The 18,661-nt window shown below is 32.0% G+C and overlaps 1 protein-coding gene across 2 annotated transcripts in view; it reads left to right on the forward strand.

Annotated features, from left to right (window-relative positions):
• Positions 1-15,901, forward strand: part of LOC125067208 (calexcitin-1) — a 53,135-nt gene extending 37,234 nt beyond the window's left edge. Inside the window, exons 3-7 of one of the 2 annotated variants that reach the window (XM_047675662.1) lie at positions 6,549-6,616; positions 7,865-7,917; positions 9,210-9,329; positions 14,499-14,711; positions 15,068-15,900. In XM_047675662.1, the coding sequence (XP_047531618.1) occupies positions 6,559-6,616; positions 7,865-7,917; positions 9,210-9,329; positions 14,499-14,711; positions 15,068-15,178 (555 nt within the window). In that variant the 5' untranslated portion in view covers positions 6,549-6,558 and the 3' untranslated portion in view covers positions 15,179-15,900. Of the gene's footprint in view, positions 1-6,548; positions 6,617-7,864; positions 7,918-9,209; positions 9,330-14,498; positions 14,712-15,067 lie in introns of those variants that run through there. The other variant, XM_047675664.1, reaches the window with a different exon arrangement.
• The last annotated feature ends 2,760 nt before the right edge of the window (positions 15,902-18,661 follow it).

The raw sequence follows: 18,661 nt of genomic DNA on the forward strand, positions 1-18,661 counted from the left end.
GTTAATATTATTTTAATATAACTAAAAATATTTTTAATAACGCAGAAGCAGTAGAACTTCTCACGCGCGTACTTGGAAACACGCACTTTTTTATACATATTACGTACTATTAATTTTTCGAAGATTTTAACCATGATCTAATTAAACATATATATGTCTTAATGGAGTCAATTTTCAGAAATAAAGTTTCTGACTTTACTTTATGTTTTACTCCAAAGCGTTGTTTTTAGTGTGTGTCTTTGTATAGAAAACATACCTGCCAAATCGGTATCTCAGAGAAGGTGTCACCTTATCTGGTACATTCAACCCCTTACTTCCTCTTGGGATTACATTTACATATAATTCTTTCTCAGTTAACATTATACATTATATACTATACTATTAGATATATAGGGTCGGAATGTACCTTTTCGAAGGCTTCTTATCCTGCGTTGAACTGGTAATGAATTTCAGAATAGTATTTCTGATCTTTATCAAATTATTAAAAAAATACCTTTTTTAAATTATATTTGGAAGACAGATAAGCCAATAGATACTGACACTAAGAACAAAAATCAGTTCTCACACCGTCAATACTAACCTAACCAACCATGAGATCGAATAATCTTGTCCCTTGTGCCTTATTCACACACTAATGTTTCTAACGAAAACACAACAATACGAAGTATTATGGTGTAGTAGGAAAGCTAGTAAGTCCAACTAGACGAGCTTATACAAAACCTTCTCATCGCTAAAATTATAATATAAATAATTATATATATTTTTTAGTTGTCTTTATTAATTTACCAACAAATATTAGATCAAATAATATTACAAACTTAATTATAATTATTAAAAAGCCAAAGATTAATATTATCTATTATAAATAAAAACTGCTTACATTATAAAGTACGTCTTAATATAAGTATACTATAATGTAAGCCTTCTGCGACACGTAATTTAGAAGCGTCTTTATAAAAATGTTTTGTAAGTTGGTGGAGTCGTTTGAATGTGACTTTAGTATAGACTTTACTCGTTACTTAAAACAAGCTGCTGGTATATCAAATCAAATCAATTTTATTCAAGAATAATTCACAATGAAGCGTTTTTGTATCGTCGATATTAAAATACTACTAACCTTTCGGAAAGCAGTCTCCAGCGAGAAGAAACGGCAAGAAACTCGCATAGTTGCTCTTTTAAAATAAACAGATTTACAATGCTGTTTTTTACAATAATTAGTGTCCTGTGATGGAACCCGAGCCTAAATCCAGGCGTTTTTTCTAAAAAGTACTCTTTTAATGAATAATAAGATTAATTTATTAATTTAGTCTTAATAAACTTTTTAAACTTTGTAAATAGTAAATTGATTACATTTCCCGGTATTTTATTATATATGCGTATACGATTGCCCAAAAACGATTCGTTAAAGTACTAGAGGCAATAACTAATGACGGCATTGATCCTGTATCATTACTGTATTGTAAAAATATGTTAAATTACCTTATTATTGTTAAATTAGTAAAAACATTAAATAGTACTATAAGAGAAAGGAAAAAATATTCTATATGTCCTTTTATCATTTACACGGTATTTATATACTCGGATATATATTTTACTATGTTCTTAGGACATAGTTTTGCATAGCATCACATTGCACTTGTACCAGAATGTTTTAATGATATTTTATTTGGGTCACGTAGTACGTTCTCTCTTGTAGCAGCGTGTCCGGAATTGAATGGGGGTTTTATTAAACACATCAATCATTTGGACCGAACATTTGTTAGCGAAAAGAGTCAAATGTTTATAAATTAACGCCTTCAATTATAATTGTTTATATTCGTTATTCTATCAGTTTTATTATTATTAATTTATTTTTATAAAATACGTATGTATATAAATTAAAAAATAAAATGATGATTTTTTTTTAATAGCACTGGAACGTGGACTGGCTTTGATGGTGGTCATCACTGCGTATTGACTATAATGGCTATGGCTGTATGGCTGCTTAATGGTAGAATATATGACGAAATATATAAGTGATATCAACTTGCACAAAGTCCTACCACCCAGTTGAATTAATAAGAATATATTATCAGTATATATTGATTTGACTATACAATATTGGTCATATGTCAATGAAGAAGAGAAGAATGTTTCCAACTTCTTTAATTGAAACCTTGAGACTTTAATAAGTAAATATTATGTTTAATACGAAATATTTGAAAGAACGCACAAAAACGGGCTCAATGTCAGTAGCCTAATAAAGTTATAAATTTTCCATGTAATAAGAATTTTCATTGTTTTATTAATGGGAAACCTTTATCAGTAAATTTTATCCTGGCCTTATAAATTTCTCAGCGTATTTTGTAAAGAATTAAGTTCTATGAATGGATGGTTATCAAATTTAATTAAAGTCCCGCTATCTGATACCTATTTTCGCTTGTATTTCATATAATTGGAATTTATCATCCTTGATCGGGCTCTTTTGAAAACTAAGTATATACCAACCCTATTGTATTACTTTGGGATACTGTTTATGATACTATAAAATAGAGATATTTTTTTCTGAATTCTAACAAAATGTATGTATGAGCCGAGATGGCCCAGTGGTTAGAACGCGTTCATCTTAACCGATTATTTCGGGTTCAAACCCAGGCAGGCACCACTGAATTTTCATGTGCTTAATTTGTGTTTATAATTCATCTCGTGCTCGGCGGTGAAGGAAAACATCGTGAGGAAACCTGGAAGTGTCTAATTTCAACGAAATTCTGCCACATGTGTATTTCACCAACTCGCATTGGAGCAGCGTGGTGGAATATGCTCCAAACCTTTTCCTCAAGGGAGAGGAGGCCTTTAGCCCAGCAGTGGGAAATTTACAGGCTGCTAAAGCTAATGCTAACAAAACTAATCACATTATGATGAGATTATTAAATACATACAATATTATTGTGAAGCAAAAGCTAATAGAAATTCCCTTTGGTGCGAAACGAGTTGTTTTTCTCAATAATTAAGATGACAGAACTTTTAAGGTATCAATTAAAAAAAAACGTCGTGTCGCACTACCAGAATTTTGGTTTCATTAAATTTGATTTTATATTCGATTTTCTTGCTTCATTATAATGTTTCGCGCGCTTCATCTGTCTTTTGTTTCATGAGGAGAGATATCCCAGTGCTGGGAAATAACCTCTTCGCCGCGAGAACGTGGATTCCAGTGAAATTATTTCACCCAGCTTCTCTGATTGGACGGTGAATACACACGTAGTAGATTTTAATCCACATGCCTCACGATGTTTTCCATCGCCACCGAGCACGAGATAAATTATTATCACACAAATTAAGCGCACAAAAATTCAATGATAGACGCATTTAAATCTGTAATCTTAGATCAATATTCACGTGTTTTGAACATGGGCCTCTAGTTATTATTAATTATTTATTGATGAAAAAAATAAATACTATAAAAGTTTGATAACTAGTCGTTTTCTATCAATGTAGTTACAGAAACGGGATAAATTATTCTTAATTATTTTTGACTAGTATAGATATACCAAAGAAACCGATTTATTACGTGTTTTTATCACACCAACGTTAATTATTCCCAATTATATTTTAATTAGATTTTGCCGCCCTCGAGAGTTGCGGTTGACGTACTAATTATTGCAACTTATCAAATGTTACTCTAATAACATTATTTACTAATTACTTTATGCAGTTACGTTCCAAATTAGATTTAAATCAGAAATGTAACTAATTCTATAAATTATTTAGACATTGCGATGGAACCTTATTAGAATTTTAAACAAATGCTTCACCATACTCTTCTGTTCAACTTCAGGGATATTTGTCGAAGCTTGAATCATTTTTAAAAGTAATGTTTTTTTAATGTTTTTATAGTTTCGCCATAGACATGCCGTTTCTTATCGCTATTATATGATATTTGTGATTTAATTTATGTTATTTTATTGTGGTTGCATGTTTTATTGCCACAAAGACATGACCTAATTTTTTTTATTTCAAATTACAATTGGGTTGAACTGTACTATGATTCTTCATTGGCTCGGAGTTTGTCTTTATTGAATAATCTTCCTTGGTATTATTATTGGGGTTTTGGGTTCTTCAGTTGGTATGGGTTACATTTAGTCAAATTTTCTAAAATCGAGTCATCTCTATTACGGGTCGCCATTTTGAGAACGTAATCCAGAACCTCCAACAGTAATTTTAAAAATATAATGTTAATATGACATATTCAACACGAAAGGAGTGAATTAAGGGATAGGACGAACGGCTTTACTTGCTTGTCGAGGCACGGAGTGTACATAATTCTCAAGGCTCCGAGCTATAACTGTCAATTTTTCGACAGGAAAATCCAATAACTTTGTATTTGTCCGACCTGGGGTTCTGACCGAGGATTCTGCGGTCTTATATTTAGACACTAGACCAACGAGTGACTATTTAAGTATTGCTCATATGAATAGTATTAATATTTTGGTAGTATCATGCCTTACTATTATCTCTTTATCCCTTAATAACCCTTTATTGGTTTACTTTTTATTAGGACTATGTTAAATCAAACTATCCTCTTTCAAATATATAGTGGTTCTGGTATTTTAATGAATATAAAATTAATTCGTTTTAATAATATTAAAGTAGCTACTTTATCGTTTTGATATTACCATAATCCTCATTATAAAAATGTGTCGTGAACACAATAAAATCTGTGGGTTTAATTATTTTGCAATTTTCCATCGGGCCTCTCTGGGAAAATTTTTCTAGTCACGATTTTCCAGACTAATACTGGCATTATATTGGAAAAATTTTAATTAAGAAAAAGGCATCTCAGTACCATTTCTTCTTATCGGTATGCTTAAGGAAATCTCATTTTGTTTTGTGTTGTTTTTGAACATGCATTAAATTTTTTTTCCATTCAATATTTATTTATTTATTCATTGTTTTGTTACATGTTAAATTTGGTAGAGATTAATAGATTTTGTCATATAGTCATATTTTGCTATATAGCATAGCTTGGAATATATTAAGTTTATTAACTAAATTAGGTTCCTGTACTGGTTATTTAAATTCTTTAACTTTGTTAGGAGTAAAGTTATTTGCTTTTATATTACGAGCTGAGTACATTTATAGTATGATGAGATGGCCCAATGATCGATCCGAGATGACCCAGTGATTAGAACACGTACATCTTAACCTGGATCAAACCTAGGCAAGCACCACTGAATTTTCATATCCTTAATTTGTGTTTATAATTCATCTCGGGCTCGACTGTGAAGGAAAACATTGAGAGGAAAACTGCATGTATGCAATTTCAATAAAATTTTGCTACATTTGTATACGTATGTAGAGTAGAGTGGTGGAGAATACTCCAACCCTTCTCCTCAAAAGGAAGAGGAGGCCTTGGTCCAGCAGTGGGATATTTACATGCTGTTACTTGAGAGAGATATATTTATGTTCAATATATATATATATTGAACATAAATATAATTTTCATCCTAAGCACCATATAATACTCCACAATAAAGGAATACTGAAGCCACAGTTCCTTACTCACTCAGTAGTAATTTTAAGCGTGATACCCTCACGCTTATCATCTACATCAATTTACAATCAGATTAGTTGCGAAGATTACCCACAATTTAAATACCGCAAACATTTAGTTTATATAAATATACTCACTGTGTATTAATAAGAGTTTAATTAGTTTTTGTCCTCTGCCTAGTAAATCCTTACCAATGATAGATGCGTTATGATGTTTTAGTTAAGAGCCGAGATGGCCCAGTGGTTAGAACGCGTGCATCTTAACCGATGATTTCGGGTTCAAACCCAGGCAGGCAAACCACTGAATTTTCATGTGCTTGATTTGTGTTTATAATTCATCTCGTGCTCGGCGGTGAAGGAAAACATCGTGAGGAAACCTGCGTGTGTCTAATTTCAACGAAATTCTGCCACATGTGTGTTCCGCCAACCCGCATTGGAGCAGCGGGGTGGGATATGCTCCAAACCTTCTCCTCAAAGGGACAGGAGGCATTCAGCCCAGCAGTGGGAAAATTTACATGCTGCTAATTCTAATAATGCTAAAATGATGTTTTAGTAGTTAGTTGTGTTTCTTTTTTGAGAACCCCACATTCCCAGTGCACATTAGGAACATTGCATTACCCTATTTTCTGCTCTATAGTATACCACGTAAAGACAATTTGTATTCGCACTAATTAGTGTACGCTCTAGACCTTGACGAACAGAAAGACCCCAATTATACAAAGACTTTGGCTTGAAGTAGACGATAACAGCCTTTTACGTACAACATGTCTGAAAAGATAATGTTTATGAGAAAATATTGTAAGAGCAATATACAGAATTCACAATTGAAGCAATCATGACATTCCTTTGCGACAATGTAACGAAGTGTTCAAAGTATACGCAGTTTCCCTTCAAAGAACGACAAACGTCGACCAAATATCTCAAAGAAGATCAAAGATAGAACGAAATATTTTACCATTGTAATATTTTTTTCGTTATACAAATGCAATTTCACTAATTGTATGTTTTTATTGTTACAGATAAAGAAATATGTCTATCTCTGCGTTTAGACGTAAGAAGCTGCTCTATGTCTTCAATGTATTCTTTGGTAAGAATAATATATAATATAATAATAATAAATATTGAACATGATCACATACGTTACTCTGATCCCAATGTAAGTAGCTAAAGCACTTGTGTTATGGAAAATCAGAAGTAACAACGGTACCACATACACCCAGACCCAAGACAACATAGAAAACTAATGAACTTTTTCTACATCGACTCGGCCGGGAATCGAATCCGGAGTGGCGTACGCCTAAAAACCGGTGTACTCACTACTCGACCACGGAGGTCGTCATTCGATTCGAGGACGAATTTTAATCTATTATTAATATAGCACATGCTATTTAATAGCTGGAAAAGGGTAACTAGTAAGTTAATTGCTGGTTATTAGTTCGGTATTATGCTTAGGCTTCTGATATATCGTCCTAGTATTTTACTTGGTGGTAGGGCTTTGTGCAAGCCCGTCTGAGTAGGTACCACCCACTCATCAGATATTCTACCGCCAAATAACAGTACTCTGTATTGTTGTGTTCCGGTTAGAAGGGTGAGTGAGCAAGTGTAATCACAGGCACAAGGGACATAACATCTTAGTTCCCAAGGTTGGTGGCGCATAGGTGATGTAAGGAATGGTTAATATTTCTTACAGCGCCTTTGTCTATGGGCGGTGGTGACCACTTACCATCAGGTGGCCCATATGCTCGTCCGCCAACAAATGCCATAAAAAAAAATAGTATGAAAATCGAGCGTGTCATCTTATTTATACCTACAACTTACGAAAGTAGTAACACGTTAGCACGCAAGGGTACGCTTGGTTGGACGGCATAGAGCCTTCTCGAATTCTGTTATTGGTAGCTATAAATTTGATATAATCTATCTTGTAAAATAACGATACATAACCGCTTGTAAGTAACTTGAATAAATTTAGATTATGATCTTGGCACAACTTCCGCAAAATTCTTTACCTAAAATTTGAAGTTAGAAATACAATTTTTGTAATATCAGCTGCAATGTACCTATTGATCTAGGTCTGGACAAATAATTTCATATGCCGTACATATATAATAACAAAAAAAATGACATCTTTAAAGTTTTTTTTTTAAATATCAGACCTAATATCATCGTAGTTTTAAACACACGCATGACTATATTTATAAGCATTATGTATCGAGGGGATAGTTAAACAAAGATTTATCTCTATCTGTCTTCATTGATTGATCATTTGATAGACAAAGATAACATTATTTAAATAAAAACCTATTAAAAAAAAATTAAAGGCAACTTTTCTTTTCAGATGTCAATCAAAGCGGTACCATTGAAAGGAAAGATTTCGAGCTAGCTATCGAGGTTGGTGTACTAATTTATCAATGATTAAAATAAGTTTATTTGTTAATAACAATTAATTCTTACTAACACGATTTAATTCAATTATGGCTTTCTCCAATTATATCTAATACTAAAGTTCCAAATTTGAAAAGCTGTAAAAACCTGTTACAATATTTTTTCTATGTAAGCTTGCTAACGCAAGGCACATCAGTTGATCACTTCTGCCCAAATTAGGTAAATTAAAAAAAAATTAAATAATAAACAGAAAGTATGATATTATAACGACCATCTGACGTATTTCTGCCAACGGTCATATGGAACTGTCACCAGTTATCTCACGATCGCAGGCTAAAAAGTAGAAGTACATCCTTATTTTCGCCCATTCCCTCAATCTCCTGGTTCGATGGGGTGATATTCCGCCAACACCAGATAAACATAAGACTCGAGATCCTCGATTTTGTGCTTTTAAAAGCCTGGGAGTGTAACATGGTTTACTTTTTATTACCGGCATGTCACTAACAATATCTTGTAAAAAATAAATAATAATGTTTATGGGTCCGAGATTCGTACCCGTTACCCTATGATCCATAACCCAGCGAGACGAAGGTGGCATTAGTCATTATATAAGCGATTTGTTCGTTCGTCTTACTCATATATTTGTATAGTCTTTCCCGGATTTTTCCTGATAAAGTTATCCAATTGAACTTCTCTCTTGATAATTAGTTTCAAAGTAGCTCAGATCGGAATCGCCGCTTCTTTAAAAGCTGATGAAGTTATTTTCTAGCTTAATGCATCAAAGAGTTTTAGTTCTTTGCTATGATCGAATAGTTTAAAATTCAACATAAAAACAGTATAAGGAATTTAATTTGACATTGTGCAGTAATTTCGTTATTATTATTATATTGTTAATGCAGGTTCCAATTTTAAAATCTATCCAGACGTGATATTATATTATAACAGTACAAATTAAAATAGTTAAATTAAATCTTTAAAATAACAGTATTATTCTAATGCTTAACCTTCTCTTAAATCTTACTTCGCTGCGTACGACAGGGTTCCATAATGATCTCCTTATTGTAACTCAACCAAAGTACATATTGTGGAATGCAGATTGATTAAGTGTTGAACTTTGCACCAATAACGTCTTAATTATAATTGCAATTTAAAATTTTGTTCTTCAATGGTCAAAAATATTTTGTATTATCTTTTAGTATGACAGTCGACTTTTATGTTAAATTAAATAATAATCACACATTAGACATTATCTTGATTAATTTGTCTTGTTAACGAAACCTATAAAATTTCGTTCTTAGAAAATATGCAGCCTTCGAGGCTGGAAGCCCGGAGATGCGAAGAATACCGAGACACACGAGATCATGATTAAGATCTGGGATGGACTGAGGAAGAGAGCTGATTCCAATAAGGATGGACAGGCAAGTATAAGCTTAGAATTTATAAGAAGATTTACTATTAGCTTTTATGCAAAAATGACACTAATTAATGTTTTTTTTTTTAATTTAATTTTCATGTTCCATGGTACATCATTTGTCGTATAATTCGAATTTTAAGAATTTATTTGTTCTTATAATTCTTTATTTTAAATACAATGTATAAACTTTTTGTTTTAAATGTATTTTTTTTTTAATTTTAGCTATTTTTTGTAAATACATATATAGTCTGTTATACATTTTATCGTATTTTGTAACATATATTCTTTTTTGTCGGAAATATCACAACAAAATAAAATATTTCATTACAAGTTCTATTTCAATCGAAAGATTATAAAAAACAATCTGTTAGATGGATTTGCTTATTAGCATATAAGCCCTATTCTACTATATTATGCACTAAAAATAGTTCTTGATTAATATATATTTTTGTTAATAATGCAGTACTATACTACTTATATCAATTTTAATTTACTTCCAAATTTCCCACTGCAACTTTACTTGGTTTTGTGCAAACCCATCTGGTTAGGTACTAATCATACATTCTACCCCCAAACAGTAATAGTATTGTTGTATTCTGGTAGAGCGAGCCAGTGTAAGTATGCACGAGGGACATAGCATTGTACTGTCCAAAATCGATGGTACATTGGTTATATTAGAAATGGTTAATATTCCATACAGTACCAATGTCTATAGGCAGTGGTGACCACTTACTATTGTGTGGCCCATTTGGCAGTCCGCCTACTTATTTTATATAAAAAAGCGAATTCGCCGAAATTAAGAATGCCATTTTTTCACGAATTTATCATTATTACAAGATTATAATTTAATATCTCGACTGAAACTTAAATTCAAATGTCAAAGTTGTCATTCGAATGTCAAACTTCTATCGTTAGAATATAACATAAATCACTAAGAATAATTTGAAAACAATAATTGAACTAAATATATATTATGGTTAACAATATACATTGAGCTAATATAAGCCCATTAGAGGTGTTAAAGCTCAAAGCGCTCTCAGTCTCCTCAGATCTACCGTATTACTCTCAGGAGAAGAGGGCAAGCTCGGAACAAAGTTAAAGTAATTAGATCGATTTAAAAGTCATACAATACCTTTGAAGATTAATTCGGCAATTAAAATTTAAGACCTATTAAGGGGAAATGGATATTTACATTATAAGTAATAGTCTGTACGTTACTGGAATTAAGCCTCCACTTCGGAAAAGACTCTTTAGAGGAAAGCGTTAGAGCATATTTCACCACGTTGCTTCAATGCGGTTACATATGTGGCAGATTTTCATGTAGGTTACTTCACGATGTATGCAGGGCGCAATATTAATACAAATAAAGTACATAAAAATTCAGCTTTGTTCGTTTGAACTCAAAATATTCATTATAGATTCAGGCTTCTTAACGATTGGGCCATCTCAGTTCTATTTTTATGTCATTATAGCTTGTCACTTAATTTAATTTAGATAATTATAGTATATAATGGAAAATTACTTAATACTAAATCTAATCAATAATATGATAAAAATGAACGCCCGTGACTTATAAAATTTTTCTAAGGAAGGAGGTTTAATTTTTTAATCGGTATATGTTCCAATAATTTTTCTTCCGTGCTTTTATTACATTTAATTTTAATCTTTATGTTCTTTATAAACCGATTATTATTACTTTACAAATATGATTCTTAAATTTAAAACAAATTAACTCATATCTACGTTTACAAAATAATATATTTATAAATATAGGAGGAAAATATAAAAAAAAATCTAATTTTACCTCTTTATAATTTTAGTATATATTTACGACAGATAACAGTCAACAAAATGTTTTATTATTATATTTATTGAAGAGAGTAATTAATTAAAAAAATATATAAATTTATTTAATTATAAAATTTATTATTATTATTGTACACGTATTCATGAATCTATATAAAGAAGGTGAGCATAATATTTAAGTATAACTTTCTTTTATAAGTGCAAGTGAGTTTCCTTAATATAATAATGAACAATAAAATAAACAAAGCAACGGTATGTAAACATATAATTATCGAAACCAAAAACAAAAGTATTAAATGAAAATTATCACAACAACACAAAAAAAATTGTGAATATTATTTGCGAAGTATTCGAGGAAAAAAAAATATTCATCTTTTTTTTATGATATCGGTAGACGGACGAGCAAATAGGTCACCTAATGGTAAGTGGTCACCACCGCCATAGACAATGGCGCTGTAAGAAATATTAAACATTCCTTACATCATCAATGCGCCACCAACCTCGGGAACTAAGATGTTATGTCACTTGTGCCTGTAGTTACACTGGCTCACTCGCCCTTCAAGCCGGAACACAGCAATACTGAATACTGCTGTTTGGCGGTAGAATATCTTATGAGTGGGTGGTACCTACCCAGACGGGCTTGCACAAAGCCCTACCACAAAGTAGAAATCTAAAAGTAACAATCGTTACATAGTATTAACCTAAAAGCAACAACGACCTCCAACAAAATAGCGCAGCATTACAACAGTACATTACCTAAGAGATTTTTTGCTTATTAGTAAAATATACTTACCTCTAACTTAGAGAGTGAAGCGTTTCCTTAATGGATTAAGTATTTGTCATGTCTCTCACCCAGATCAAGTTCATTAGTCGAGTGACATTACAACAATTACTGAGTAGACTGGCACATCTCAGAGATATCAACCCGTAGGTATCTTCTTGTGCCTGTATGAAATAATTCGCGAAGTTCAAGGACTGATTACTAAGTTTATGACATGTAACTTATGAAAATTGTAAGTTATTTTTCTATAATATCTGAAACCCTGATCAAATTTAAATAAATTGATTTGACTTCAATCCAAATTAATCGTTGATCGTTTTGTAATGGTAAAACAGGATCCCAGAAACAACTCAATACATTTTAATAGTTAAGTAATAAACCTATCATCAAACACTTTATAGATCATACTTTAGGAATGAAACGATTGCCTCTAGGCCGTTTCAAGTTTAAATTGTAATTATATGACAGCAAAAATATTTTGATAAAATATAATACGTTGAGTTTCTTTGAAAAGTTTTCTTCGGGTCATACTATATTTCCTTCTTAACCAGTATTCGTGTGTGTGTGTGTGTGTGTGTGTGTGCCACATATTATTTGACAACAAATAATCAAGTGTCAGGTTTATATGTCAATAATGATTTTTATTTTGGTGATGACTGATGACATAATCGTTAATGAATGAGCGTTGAATACATAATCAGATTAATCAATCCGAGTTTGATTATAATTACGGAAACTGCTTATAAGTTATTTTATATCCAAATTAAATTGTATAAATAGTTGAAAAAAATTAGCCCCTTATGAATTACATACGAAAAGTACAACGTCATAATTACTTTGTGGTAAGGCTTTTTGCTAGTCCGTCTCAGTACCTACCACAGTGTCTTATATCCTACAAACAAACAGCAATACTTAGTATTGTCGTGTTCCAGTTTGGTGGGCGAGTGAGCCAGTGTTACTACAGACACAAAATATAACATGTCAGTTGCCAAGGTTGGTGGCGCTTTGGTTTTATGGGTGATGATTAATATTTCTTACAGTAACAATGTATATGCAATCTTACAATCAGGTGGTAATTTTTTTATGTAATCCATTCCATACATTTATAATTTTTTTTTATGGTATTTATACTCCGTGGCATTTACAGATACCAACCATGAAGTTGATCGTATCTATTTTTTGTTATATAATTTTTTATTCACAGTTTATATTGCCTATTGTCCTCTAGAGAGTTATATTGTTGAGCCTTTCCCGGACTAATATATTATACGGTGTAAGCAAATGTTTTTATGTTGCCCCAATGACCCTACAAGGCGTTTTTATTGCGTCAGGGTTTTCACTGCTACATTAGCGAATATCACTTGAGGCAACGTTATACTTTTAGATCTTACTAGATTATATATATATATATATATAATTAATAATATAAAAATATAGTGTTAGGATTACACAAGATCCAATTGGTTTTTAGGAGATTAACAATGTGATTACCTACATTTGTTCAAAGAAGAATTAATTAAATCTCAATTCTATCTTATCAATCACGATAAGAATGTAATTATATTCAAGTAATAATAACGATGTTTATTACTTTACACAATACAATTTAGCTTTATTAGAAGACGACGGCGCGCGCCAGTAGTCATAACATTTACAATAGATTTTTTTATTAATATATTTTAACTAAAAATTTGTTAAATCAACATTCTGTATAAAGGTTGACCTTTGTTTGTTTTTCCTATATCAGTCATGAAGGACACTCAGCCTTTTATAAAAGCTGACATTTTAATGCACGCCTTCGGGTTGAGTATTAGCATTTTTATGAAACCCCTATATTTAGGCTAACCCTTTCTGGTGTTTGTTTGCAATATTGCTTCTTGTACACAAAGATTCAATCACGATATCAAACAGATAAGAGTTGACTTGGAGTTGTTTGTCTTTAATTTGAATACTTATTTTTATGTAATTCGATCTTAACGCACCAATATAAAATTATTTTTAAAATATCTTACATACATACATATATATATTCAACCACAAAGGCATCCTGTATATTAAACTACTATCGGTACTACTATTAGTATGAGTGTGTGACGCTCGTGCTTACAAAATGTCTTAGTGTGGGTGAGAGTAAGAGTAGAGACAGCAAAAAAATACAAATCAGATTTATTAAGTATATGCTATTAATAAATAATTAGTTTAACATATTGACGGCTACTGTAGCAATACATAATACATACGTTTTAGTATATTTATATATAATACTGTCCGGCTAGTGGCCATAATCATTATTGAATATTTGAGAAAAATGTGTTATATAAATTTATATATTGTCTAATTTAAGTTCTCATCAATTATACGTAATGTTTTTAGAGATAATGTTGGTCATGATTTCATACTTTGTAAAATAGATTTATTCTGTAAAAGCAGAACCTGATATTGAAACTCTCAAATCCTGAAAAAGGCTTGACGTGAATTTCCAAAAATGGACTCAAAACAAACAGAGATTATATAATATGAAGCTGAAAAGCTGATTTGTTTGAGTTATTTTATTTTTTATTTACAATGTTTATATTTTTGCCACAGGTATCAGTTGAGGAATGGGTGTCAATGTGGAATGATTATGCACAAAATCCTTCAGCTGCTTTAAAATGGCAGCAGTTGTACTGCCAGTTCATGTTCCAACTCGAGGATGCCAGCGCCGATGGCACCATCGATTGTGACGAATTCACAACCGTTTGCTCCTCCTATGGCATCGATCCTCAAGAATGCAAGGTGGCCTTCGGTCAGATGGCCAAGGTGAGCAAGCGAAACCTGTAAATAATTTTTATTTGATCAAACTCAATCATTTTTTGACATTATAAGTCAGTTATGCTGAAGCCCGGTTTTATCGATCTCTTGGCCAACTCCGCAAACATTGACAATGGCTGTTTCTTAGAAGAATACTACAAGAGGACTTAAAACAACGACTTATACAAAATTTTCTTCTGAGTTTGTTTTTGCCTTTGTTTATAGTTATCACTTCGATAGCTTTAGAAGAGTCATACTTTTTACCATCGATTAAATTATTGTATTGGCGATGTTTCTATAATTTTTTTCCATCCATATATTTTATTCCTATATCAAATAAAACTCAATTTTATTTAACTTCACAGGGTAAGGCGAGCGTTTCCTGGGAAGAATTCCAGGAGTTGTGGAAGGAGTACTTCTCCACCGAAGATCCTAATGCGGCTGGCAACTATATATTTGGAAGAACAAGCTTCTAAATTCAGTCCCTATTGACAATGCCCAAAATTTAAAGGGCAAAGTACATTCCATCAACACGAGTCTTGGCATCAAGGTTTAACACACGAAACGAAAAATCGCTGCGTTTAAATTTAACGCAAAACTCCTAATTAAATCGACGAGAAATCAAATTAATCGTGTGATAGGCCTCACGTCAACGTCACATTAATCTAATTTTGGGTGTGTGTTCAAGATGTAATAGTAATTTTGTCATTAATAGAATCATATGAATATTCGATTTCCATATTGAAGCTCAAAGTTTAGAAATTTTCGACTCTTAGAGTGTATGCTATGAAATCTTTTCACTATCGAGTTTCTTATTATAGCATATCTTGTAGTCATATCTAGATAAAATAATCAAATCGTATTTAATATTGTGTTTTGGACTTCTTGTTACGTAATGTTTTGCCTTTAAATGTGTGTACCCCTCCTTTCTCAGTTTAGAAGTAATGTTTAACGTTTTAAAGATTTATTTTACGACTAACATGAAAGCACTGCCGTCTGCCGCCACTTTTCGGTTTCACTTGTGTGAAACACTCTTAAAATCTAGTCGTTCGAATTTTAATTCTTTCGTGTTTTATATTAATGTTGATATTGTTGTAATTATTAATACACTTTGTTGTCGTTCCTTCGTTTTGTTTTATTTATTCAAACGTTTAATATTGTTGCGACTTCATGGTTTTATGTATATATATATATTGTATTGAAATAAAGTTTATGTCATACTTATTTGCGTGTTTTATTATTAATTTTGATTTTACTTTTTTATTTACTAATCGTCATCAATTGAAAATAAAATGAAAATAGAATTTAAAAAAGCCTAATCAAAAAAATGTCATTGATATTTATGTATTCAAATCATCGTAAATAAAATTCGTTCCAAATCAAATATAAACAATACTTCTACTTGAATGAAAATTGTAATGAATTTAACAACGTCTAACATTACGGGAATAATTTAAATAAAAAAAAACAAGATAGATTTAAAAACTATATATTTACAAACTATATTTTCTAGTTTATTCTATCAAAAATCCGACTTCTAGTATGCATCAATTTTGTTTTTTTAATCGCTAAAAAGACGGTATTTTTAGTTTAGTTTCATTTTATTTTAACATTTCTTTGTAAATGTTACTAAGTCGTTACAATACCAGAGTTTTAAGCACTTTTCAAATCTTTTTAAAATAATTTAACAAGTGTTACGTATAATATCGCCCATTCCTGGGCCCTAGGACATGTGGAGGAATTCCACTTCTTCTTCTTTCCAATTCTTCTTTTACCAAGGACCTACTTTGCTTTATCTCAGATTTCTTCACTTGTAAATACGAAACGATATATATAAAAATATTATTATTTATTATATTCGATATATCAAAATTATTTTTGTTGTATGTATGTATGTGTCTTGAATGACCTATGTGGGACCCTTCTTTTACCGTACGGGGGCCTTAATGTGAAAATAACGTTACAAAAAAAAAATGCGAAATGCCTTTCACCTCCAGGCTTCATTCTTATGGTAAAGACGGTACCCCGCTCTTATGGTAAAGACGGTAATGCAAGTACCACTGAATTTTCGTGTGCTTAATTTGTGTTCACCTAAATGTGAAGAGTTAAATTCTATCCAACTCGTATTCACCAACTCGCATTGGAATGGAGTGGTGAAACAAGCTGCAATACTTTAACAAAATTCTCAAAAAATACTTATTTCCTTAGCCCTTAATAGGACATCTTCAGTATATGAAATGAAGATAACTTAGCAAAATGGTATTTAGATAGATTGAAATTATTCAAATGAACATTAACATGAACTGGCAGTTGCTTTGATTTGCGGTAAAATAGATAATTTGCATTCCGCAGATGTTCGATGCGTGCTCGACCACATTTCATTTACAGCTCCAGCGAGACAACTTGACGTGTGTCTGACTTACCTGGTCATATCTACAACATGGCGTGCACTCGAACATTGCGTGTATAAAGTAAATATATATAGTTATATATGTGTATGAAACGTATGTAAATAATTAACTCAAGATATTTATTTGTAATTCTTTTTTCAAATTCACTTGTATTTTGAATTACAGTCTATCGGCCGTTTTCAATGACGTATCTATCTCTAGTTTCAACTAAAAGTACCCAAATATATTATTATGCCCTTAATTTCTTTTGAATAAACTATGAACGATTAACATTTCCCATCGAAATAGCCATTCGTCATCGGGAGAACGGATAGTTACTCTCGGATAGACGAAGCTATTTCTAATAACGTCATTCGATGATCTGTAAAAATCGGACAATTACTTTGGATTTAGAAAATTAACTCACCGTAATTTCTATTAATTATGGAATAATTTAGCATCGATGGCAGTGATATGGAATTATTTCAAATGATAATAGATTATAATGTAGACAGTTAGGGCGCTAAACAAACGAAACCGCGATGCGATGAGATACGACGGCGCATCTCAGGAACTTGCGAAACGAATAGCTGCGATACGATTTCGTCCGGCAAAGGGTTGGTTCAGGTGACCACATCTTTAACGCTAGTCAGCCGTATTGGACGTGTTTTGTAGAAATAGTGACATGGATCGCAACAAGGTTCTTGCACTGTTGTTATTGTTTAAAAGATATAGAAGAAAGAAAATTACGAATATGAACGCTGATAGGAACTATTTTACACGAAAATACTATACTTTGAGAATAGAAGAAGTTAAATTTTGATTATTTTAAAATGAGCATATCTTAATTTGAAGAGCTACTACGCCGGCGGTGGAATCTATCCCCTATGCTGTCTCAGAGCGGCCTAACGTGGCGTCAAGAAGTGTGACGTAATATCGCAGGAATGCGACTCAGATCGGATATTCTTGCGGTGCATTCGTGCGAGCTCGCAGATATTTGCGATGCATTGCGAATTCGCGTTTATGTGTGGGAGCCCTTACAGCGATACTGATGTAGTAAGGTCACAGATGGAGCATATAAGCAACGTGTGAATTTTATAAATTTGATACAACCCTATTTGAGTACATGTAAAAAGAAAGGTCACGGTAACTCTTTTAAATTGAATCGTATTATATAATTTTATGAAACTTCGTATTATTATAATGGCTCCAGTGGAAACGGACCCTAACGACATATCGTCGATGGACATATAGACCGCACGTGTTCTGCATAGCGCACTTCGTATCGACAACGTTGAGTGCTAAGTTCCCTTCTCACAGCAGAAGGTCACGGAACATAATTCTCACAAAACCTAACGTTGGCTCCTAAGTCTCAGCACAAATATACATTCCTTCTTTGGGGTGGGGTAGGTTAGGTTAGATTATACCTTGCAAAATATCGATTCAAAGATTCTTGGAAAATCATACGTAATGAAATATATATTGATTAAATTTTTATTAACCTTTATACAAAAACATAAGGGGCTTTATCTTTCTACAGGTTGATATTAGTTTTAGCTATTAATTAGC

This window comes from Vanessa atalanta, chromosome 11, assembly GCF_905147765.1.
Source record: "Vanessa atalanta chromosome 11, ilVanAtal1.2, whole genome shotgun sequence".
Classification (NCBI taxonomy): domain Eukaryota; kingdom Metazoa; phylum Arthropoda; class Insecta; order Lepidoptera; family Nymphalidae; genus Vanessa; species Vanessa atalanta.